At 47.9% G+C, this 9,171-nt stretch overlaps 1 protein-coding gene across 1 annotated transcript in view; it reads left to right on the top strand.

The window, feature by feature from the left end:
- The first annotated feature begins 274 nt into the window (after nucleotides 1–274).
- Nucleotides 275–9,171, top strand: part of LOC102762369 (uncharacterized protein C8orf76) — a 12,053-nt gene continuing 3,156 nt past the window's right edge. The window contains exons 1-5 of the mRNA XM_015566284.1: nucleotides 275–612; nucleotides 829–924; nucleotides 2,037–2,180; nucleotides 6,272–6,690; nucleotides 7,935–8,067. Of these exons, the coding sequence (XP_015421770.1) occupies nucleotides 2,094–2,180; nucleotides 6,272–6,690; nucleotides 7,935–8,067 (639 nt within the window). The 5' untranslated portion in view covers nucleotides 275–612; nucleotides 829–924; nucleotides 2,037–2,093. The remainder of the gene's footprint in view (nucleotides 613–828; nucleotides 925–2,036; nucleotides 2,181–6,271; nucleotides 6,691–7,934; nucleotides 8,068–9,171) is intronic.

The following is a 9,171-nucleotide window of genomic DNA, read 5'->3' as shown; positions in this document are numbered from 1 at the left end:
GCCAGCCCTGACTGCAGCCGGGCGGGCAGGCAGCGCCCCGACACCCAGCCGCCGCCACTGCTCACACCTTTGGGTGTCCGTCCCCCCAGATTGCGACTGCCCGCACCCCCCACCAGCGCCCTCGGTCAGTGACTCCCTCCCTGCCTGCGGTGACCCCGCTCTGACGCCCAGAATCCCTCCCTTGTGTCCATTGCTTAAGCCACATTGTAAATGCTGCCTCCAAGAAGTGTTTTCTCATATTTTTTTATTATTTTAGCGGGGGAGGGAGAGGGAGAGAAACGTCAATGATGGGAGAGAATCATTGGTGGTGCCTCCTGCACTCCCCGCCCCGCGGTGGGATCAGCCCACAGGCGGGCAGGTGCCCCGACCAGGACGGGAACCTGACCTCCTGTTCATAGGTCAGCGCCCAACCCGGAGCCGCTGACTGCCCTTTCCAACCCCAGGTGTTCGTCTGTGACTCCCTCCACCACCACCCGCCCCTTTTAGCTTCTGTTAAAACCCAGAACACTGGCCAGCGCCCCATAAAGCTCTTTGCGACCCTGAATGCTAAATGATCGCCTGGCGTGGGCGCTTCACTGGGTGCCTTTCTGAGTTGAGAGGATCCTATTATTGGTATGTTTATTCATTATGATCATTTTCATAAAAACTGGGGCGGGGGGGGGGTCGTTAAAATCGTCACTCTTCTATGCCAGGGTGTCTTCCTCTGAGTCCATCCTAAAGAAGTATGTCTTTTCTGAGACTTAATCGTTTATTTATGGAAAACCGCTTCTGAGTATGAGTTGGAAAGCACAGCTTTTCTCTGTAATACGCTCTTTTAACAATTTCTAGTGGTTTTACGGGGAAACGGAGAGCAGTGATGATGTGGAAGCTCTAACCATCAAGAAATTCCGAGGGGACCTGGCCTACAGACGGCAGGAGTATCAGGTAGAATTCCACATGTATAAGGTCCTGCTACTTGAAATGGGCTCTTGTTCCATAAGTTAGGGCATAGTTCAATAACAGGCTAAATTAGGAGTGTTGTTTGTGAAGATGAGTTTAATCTTCTGCGATATGTGTTTGTAACCTTAGAACCCCAAGTCTCTGTCCTTTTCTTTTTTTAATAATTCTTTATTGTTGAAAGTATTACATATGTACCTTTTCCTCCCATTGACCCCCCAACCTGTCCCCCCTACTACCCACCCCAGGCCTTCAGCACCCTATTGTCTGTGTCCATGGTCTGTTTTTGTTTTGTTTTTCAATATATTTTTATTGATTTCAGAGAGGAAGAGAGAGGGAGAGATAGAAACAACCATGATGGGAGAGAATCATTGATCAGCTGCCTCCTGCACACCCCTTATTGGGGATCAAGCCCTCAAGCAGGCATGTGCCCTTGACTGGAATCCAACCCGAGACCCTTCAGTCCGCAGGCCAACACTCTATCCACTGAGCCAAACCAGCTAGGGTTGGTCTGTCCTTTTCTATGAGGTTCTATATAATTTGTTTTGTTTCTTGTAACTCCAGTATAGGAATCTTTTGGGGATCCTTGTAATTCGGATTCCCCAGGCTCTGTATCTCCTCATTATGCGGGAGCCTCTATCACAGACACCTGCTAGTGCCCCAGAAGCAAAGCACCCCAAAGTGTGTAAGAAAAGGGAGAAACTAACAGCTAGGTACCAGCTTTACATGTAGATCTCATTTCATCTTCGTAAGAGTCCTGTTGTTAATTTGCTGATGAAAAGGTTTTATAACAAGTTAGTGGCAGAACCAACATTCAAACCCTGGTCTATTTGGCTCCAGAATGTTCTTGCTCCTATACTACGATGTTTCCCGTGGTAGTAGTGATTTGATCCTCCAGCCATTTATGTTCTGCCTTTTAGAAGAATACTACTGGCTGACATCCTCCAGTCTTCCTTAGTTCATGGTTGGGGTCAGTTATGACATTACCTTCTGCCTAGGAAAAAAATCATCCCTATAACTGAGCCCTTTCTTCTTCTGTGTTTCCTGCCTTTCTTTTCATCCCTTCTCTTCATTTCCTCAACTGAACAAATAATTGCCAGAAAGCACTGCAGGAATATTCCAGTATCTCTGAGAAATTACCACCGACAAATGTCGCCATGAGAAGGGATGTCCAGGAAGGCCGGGCTCGGTGTCTGGCTCACCTGGGAAGGCGTGCAGAAGCACTGGCGATTGCGACGGACTTGGTGAGTGGTCTCATTGCTTTTCTCACTTGTTTCCCTAAGGTGGTTGAATATTTTCTGAAAAACAAAAGAAAACAAAACCCAGCTTCTTGCTCACAGCAAGGTCTGTGAATTTGGAGGAGCAGAGGAAAATCGCCAATGGTGTAAGAACTGTATGATGGTGAACATTTTGGAGCTCTGGACATAATCATTTTCTTGTCATGTTTTTTCTTGATTATGATAAAAATTCTTCATTGCCTGAAAATCTCATTTGATGGAAGGATTATCAGTGATCTGTTTCCTTCCTTAGGTTTTATTTTTCAAAATTTCTACAATGAACATGTATTACTTTTGTAAAGGGGTGGCAGGGAAGTTACCAAAAAATGACTAAAGATCATACTACACCAAGCTTTAATAATCCTTTTTTTTTTTTTTTTTTAGCTTTGCGCAGTGGCAGTATCGTAGCCAATGAGGTTTATCCGAGGCGTGATTATTGCTAATTGGAAAAAAAAATCCTTTTTTTCTTAAATGGAATTTGCAGAATTTTTTTAAGGGATAAAGAAAAGCAACTCTTTGCAATTCTATATTCTGCTTGTTTTTGTCTTCAAGTTAAGGCATCTGGTTTACTTCTGGTTATTTGTGTAAATTTTATAGGGGGTTGGTCTCAAATAAACAGTCCTGGTTTATACACTGAGTGGCCAGATTATTACGACCACCCCATCAGTACTTCGCTGGGCCACCTTTTGCCTTCAATACTGCGGCGATTCTTCTTGGCAGTGACTCCACGAGATGCTGAAAGGTGATGCGAGGAATCTGACACCATGCCTGATGAATAGCACTGTCCAGTTCTGTGAGATTTGATGGTTGTGGAACCAGCTGCCTGATGGCTCTCTTAACTTCATCCCACAAATGCTCAATTGGATTGAGATTTGGTGATTATGGGGGCCACCTAAGCAAGGTAAAGTCTCCCTCATATTCTTGAAACTGCTCCTGCACAATACGAGCACCGTGGCATGGTGCATTGTCTTGGAAGAAGCCATCTCCATTGGGATACGCCATCAACATGATAGGATGAACTTGATCAGCAACGATACTTAGGTATATTGTGCTATTCATTGTTCCACATGAATTAAAGGGCCCAAATCATGCCAGGAAAACATGCCTCAAACCATAACACTGCCCCCACCAGCTTGAAGGGTTGTACTCATGCATGTGGGGTGCATGCTTTCATGCTGTTTCCGCCAAATTCTCACTCTGCCATCTGCATGATTCGACTGGAAACGTGATTCATCGGACCACATGACTTTTTTCCAATGCTCGACTGTCCAATCCTTGTGTTCCTGTGCGAATTGGAGATGTTTTATCTTGGTAACTGCAGACAGCAAAGGTGTTCGAACAGGCCTTCGGCTTCCATATCCCATATGATGCAGTGAACGGCTACTTTGCCTACAAACATCAGGTGGTCATAATAACCTGGCCACTCAGTGTAGACGACCAGTGTTCTTCCTCAAAGAGAACCAATGAGGCGCATGTCACTGATCTTGACCCCCGTGGACCTAGTCAACCAAGGTCAGCCTCGAGTGTGGGCATCTGAACTGCCCTCTTTCTGGTTAACAAAGGGGAATCCCTGAATCTGCTTGCTGAGGGGTCACCGCATAGGATCTCCGCCTCTTGCGGTGAGAGGAAATCTTGGGGCGATTGTCTTTAGAACTTGGAAAATAGCTGCATTTTCTTCTTTCTTTTTCTCCCCTCTAGTGATTGTGGGCTGATTGGATGCATATTGTTGCAAGAACCTGTTTCTTAGCAATTTAAGCATCTCATAGTGGTGTGTGATGAACTGTGTAAAGAATTGCTTTCTGACAGCAAAGGACTCTCTTTCTCATTTATGTTCTCCCCTGATATGTCAATCCCACATGTGCCTTGTGCCAGGGTTCGTGCTGAGGCGACAGACAGGACGCCTACCCCCTGCACACACATTGCTCATCGGGAGTCCAGTGGGAGAACCCCAAGCCAGCTAACGTGTCAGCTCTTCTGTGACTTCCTTCTTTATTCCTAGTATGACTGCCTGTCTCTGCTACTTCCTAGCTGTGAGGTCATGCAGGTTATCTAACTTCTTTGTTGTGACTTATTGGTCTCATCTATAAAATGGGGATGAAAGTAGAATCTGTTCCAAGGGATTGTCATGAGGATTAAGGGAGTAAAGCACTGAAATGAGCTACGCCCGCCACATGGTAAGCTCTCAGTAAATATTAACGTCATCATCGCATCCCAGAGGAGGTGCAATGTTCTGGAAAATTCACACCAAATCATCTGCATGGAATTTAACATCCACAGAGCTATTTACTGGTGATGCTCTCAGAACCCTCTCATCAGATCGTAGTTTGTATGTAACAACCTCTAACCCCACACACCTGCTTTCTCCATATGAAAATGTGTCTGCACAGCGTAAAGCCCACACAGTGGCTGTAGAACGGTAGTGTTTGGTTTAGGTGGTCCAGACATGGTACTTATTGTACGTGAAGGGCATGAGGAGGTATGACTCAGCAGTTATTTAGCCGCTGTTGTATCCGAAGTGCTGTGCTCTGTGCTCGGGGTTCAGCCTTGAACGGAAACTCTAGTACAGTGGTTCTCAACCTTCCTAACGCCGCGACCCTTTAATACAGTTCCTCATGTTGTGGGGACCCCCAACCATAAAATTATTTTCGTTGCTACTTCATAATTGTAATTTTGCTGTTATGAATCGTAATGTAAATATCTGATATGCAGGATGTATTTTCATTGTTACAAATTGAACATAATTAAAGCATAGTGATTAATCACAAAAACAATATGTAATTATATGTGTTTTCCGATGGTCTTACGCGACCCCTGTGAAAGGGTCCTTCGACCCCCAAAGGGGTCGCGACCCACAGGTTGAGAATCGCTGCCCTAGGACTTCCTGGACTGTGGGGAAGGACAGAATACTCAACAAGAGTAATAGGAACAGCAGACAGGTCTGTCACTTGGGAGACACAGTGTAACCAGGTCGGTTGGGCTTTCTTTCCATCTTTTCTCTCCGTACGTGACTGTTGAGAGGCCGCCCAAGCTTCCGCTCACTGGAGCGCCAGGTCTTCGGGCAGCGGCCTGGGTAGTTTTACCCAGTGCAGTTTTCTGTGGCCGCTCGGTTTGCATACTAGACGGCCAGGTTTTCCTGTGACTGAAAGGCCATTTAGTCTGCTGTCTGCTCTCCAGACTTGAACTTAGAAAAGAAGGTTTGTTTTCTGTAACCCACAGGGCTTTTGCCATATGGCAAGTTAGGCAAGTGGTGGTGGCTCAGCTAAGGAGACCGCAAAGGATTTTCTGATCAGAAGGAAACCGAGCAACCCCCTGGAGCCAAAAACACTGCCCTTGGTCAGAGCAGGGAAGGCATTTGGACTCAATTACGATGCAGCATGAGCTTCAGGGCTGTCCTGCTTAAGATCTAAGCCAAGGGACATCGGACATAGAGTTCATTCGAATCCTCAAGGAGATGACCATTTGGGTTTTTAGAAAGCCTGGAATCTTACTAGTAAAATGGAACCGTTAGCCTAGGGCCGTGGTCGGCAAACTGCAGCTCGCTCGCGAGCCACATGCAACTCTTTGGCCCCTTGAGTGTGGCTCTTCCTAAGCCTTAGGAGTACCCTAATTAAGTTACTAACAATGTACCTACCTATATAGTTTAAGTTTAAAACATTTGGCTCTCGAAAGAAATTTCAATCGTCGTACTGTTGATATTTGGCTCTGTTGTCTAATGAGTTTGCCGACCACTGGCCTAGGGTATCAGAACGTTGGTTTGGGTCTCTTAGCTGTGTGGCTGAAGGCAATAAAGATCATAATAAACTTGAAAATAAACTGGCAGTTTATTGTTATGACATTAGGATCTTGGGAGTGATTGGTGCTTACTTTACTGGGTAGCATATATTTCTCTGGGTTTAGGCTTTCAAACAGATCTATTGAAAAATATTTTGTTCACTCTACTTGTGTAACTGCTGAAAGATACTTCTGATTTATAACATACACCTGGGTTGTTAGGAAGCTCCCTTTGTATGTAGAAAACGTTCTGCAGTGTAATGTTTTTGACCTTTTTTTCTCCTTAGGAAATGAAAGCAACGAGCACAGACCATTTAACCACTGTGCTCTGCCTCCAGCTTGCCATTTGTTCAAGCTCGCAGGACGCGCAGCGCGCCACCTTCTGCCTTCAGAAGCTGGTCTCCCTGCACCCTTTCAGCCCTTGGACCTGGGGCAGGCTGGCAGAGGCCTACCTGGCCGCATCGGCCGCGTCATCTCACAGACAGAGCCATTCCACCTCCAGGGACAAAGCGGTCACCTCCGCCTGTCCACACTCAGGAAAAGACTGTCGTCTGTGTTTCCCTGAGACGTTGCCCGAGAGCTCCGTGTGTTCTCTGGAAACGAGCAGCAGTAAGAGCCGGAAGGAGGAGGAAGCTCTGAAGAACTTTCGGTACTCTCTGTCGCTGGAGGCTCGGATGAGAGCGTGCGCCTCCTTTATACGGACCAGGTAAATGGACGATGGATTAAACAGGATGCTAAGCTCACAGTAAACGTGTCCTTTTTCTAATTTTAAGTTTCAACAAGTTCCAGGCTAGCCTTGGAATATGTTTTTGAGATGTTTCCTGTGGTCTAGGTGTTCGTGCTTCCAGAGGCCACGTAGGTCATGCAGACAGGTAGGGGTGAAACGGGGGTGCATCGGGCCAGGTTCTGTCGTGAACTCCCCAGGGATTCCCCCTCGCACTTACACAAACTCCACGTTGCTTTCCATTCCCTGCGAGGGCTGATGTGAGCTGCCCTCCCTCTCCTTTCCTCCTCCTTTACTACAGTCTCTCTTCCTGGCTGTGTTCTGCCTACAGGGATCTTCGCAATTTGCACAAACATCAAGTTAGTTCGTGTGTTAGAGCCCCTTCCCTCAGCAACTCTCTTTCCCCAGATGGTTGTGTGGCTGGCTCCTCGTCCTGGCGGTCTTGGCTTGGGGTGACTCAGAGGAGCCGCCTCTGCTGTCCCATCGAAGTGTAGACCCTGCATCCACCCTGTCTTGGATTCCTTTTCATGGCACTCATCGCTGCCTGAGATTGTCTTGTTGTTTGTCTCTCTCCTTCCATCCCATGAAGCAGGAGCCTGTCTGTTTTGCTCACCGGTGTCTCCCAGGGCCTGCAGTAGTGAGTGGTGTCTGCACAGCCAGTATTTCATAAACACACATGAGGGGGTCAGGAGGGAGAGGGGCCCAGGAGACCAGGCTTTGATCAGTATGGGGGAGTTCGTGGGGAGGCAGTTACAAAGTGGTCATCAGGGACTCCTCAAAGACTTGGGCCTGCTTGGGGGAATGGAAGTGAGCCGGAGAGTCTAATTAGTCCTTGAGGTCAGCTGCTGTGGGTTCAGGGACCTGGAGGGTCACAGCGCTGACTGCGGAAGAACACATCCCAGGATTCTGGGGGCGGAGCCTTTGACGAGAGGCCTGTCCTTGTCACTCCATGGCACGTGTGCTTCTGATCACGTGACTTCTGCAGGACGCCCTCCGAGAGCTTGCTCTCTGAGTTTCCTTGAGAAGCTTGGCCAGTGCATTTTCCAGAAGACGACTGTCCAGTGGAGCGGGGCCCTTTGTTCAGGATAGAAGCATTAGGGGTTCAGATGAGGTGAGCCTGCGGTGAGCCCAGCGAGTCTCTCATCCAGCCGAACCCTGTGCTATATCTGGACGTCTCATTGCTTTCTGTTCTGGGAACCTGCATGTCCTACGTTTGTGTTTTTCAGGCTCCTGCTTCAGCTCACCCAGTCTCAGCAGACGTCGTTTGCTTTGGAGAGAAACCTCAGGACCCAGCAGGAAATTGAAGATAAAATGAAAGGCTTTGGCTTCAAGGAAGACACTCTGCAGCTGATGACCGAGGTGAGAGACCCCTGGGGTTTATGTGAGCGAGGCACCACGGATATGTTTCCTGGCGCCCACACTCTTTTATCAAAAATGAGGTCAGATCTCATCCGCCAAAGGACTTCCGTGTCCTTCCTTTCCGTGCCTTGGGTCACTTCATCCCGAAAGCGCCTCTTCCTCGTCTTCCTGCTGCAGCAGCTGGAGGCAGGAGCTCTGCCCATTGCAGGTCGCTGCTTGGGTCTGCCCGCCTGCCTGCCTGCCTGCACACCTGCATGCCCAGCCGCTGGCTGCGGAGTGCTGAGTGGGAGAGGAATGAATGTTGACATTTGTGCCGGGCTCTTGTGTGTTTTCTCCTTCATTCATCTGCATAACAGCCTGTGGGGCAGGTGGGCCGAGTGAGGCGCACAGATGCTGTGACTTGCCAAGGTCAGGATGTAAGGGGCAGGCCGTGCTGGAACCCGTCCAGTTGCAAGTCATTGTCTGTGTGCCCCGCCGTTACTGCTTTGATGTTATGGAGATGGTCAGATGACAATCTTTTTAAACATTTGTTGGCTTTTAAAAATATGCTGGTCCTAGACGCTTTGGCTCAGTGGATGGAGTGTCGGCCCGTGGACTGAAGGGTCCCGAGTTCAATTCCGGTCAAGGGCACTTACCTTGGTTGCAGGCTCACAACCAATCCATGTGTCTCTCTCACATCAGTGTTTCTCTCTGTCTCTTCCCCTCCCTTCTCTTCTTTCTAAAAATCAATGGGAAAATATCCTCAGGTGAGGATTAACAAACAAACAAAATTATATGCTGTTGAAATATCTTCAGATGGCATGTGGAGATTATCCATGTACTTACGTGACTCCTCTTTGTATTTATTTGGAACTGACAGCCCAGGGACTTTTCCCATGAGAATAACGCTGTTCGTGTAAGTCCTAATGTCATGCTTTCAAGAAATGCTTACTGCCCTGACTGGTTTGGCTCAGTGGATAGAGCGTCGGCCTGCGGACTGAAAGGTCCCAGGTTTGATTCTGGTCCAGGGCATATACCTTAGTTGTGGGCACATCCCCAGTAGGAGGTGTGCAGGAGGCAGCTGATCGATGTTTCTCTCTCATCGATATTTCTAACTATCTTTCT

Source organism: Myotis davidii, unplaced genomic scaffold, assembly GCF_000327345.1.
Source record: "Myotis davidii unplaced genomic scaffold, ASM32734v1 scaffold200, whole genome shotgun sequence".
Lineage (NCBI taxonomy): Eukaryota > Metazoa > Chordata > Mammalia > Chiroptera > Vespertilionidae > Myotis > Myotis davidii.
The sequence above is the reverse complement of the archived record's forward strand: the minus strand, read 5'-3'. Positions and strand labels throughout refer to the sequence as shown.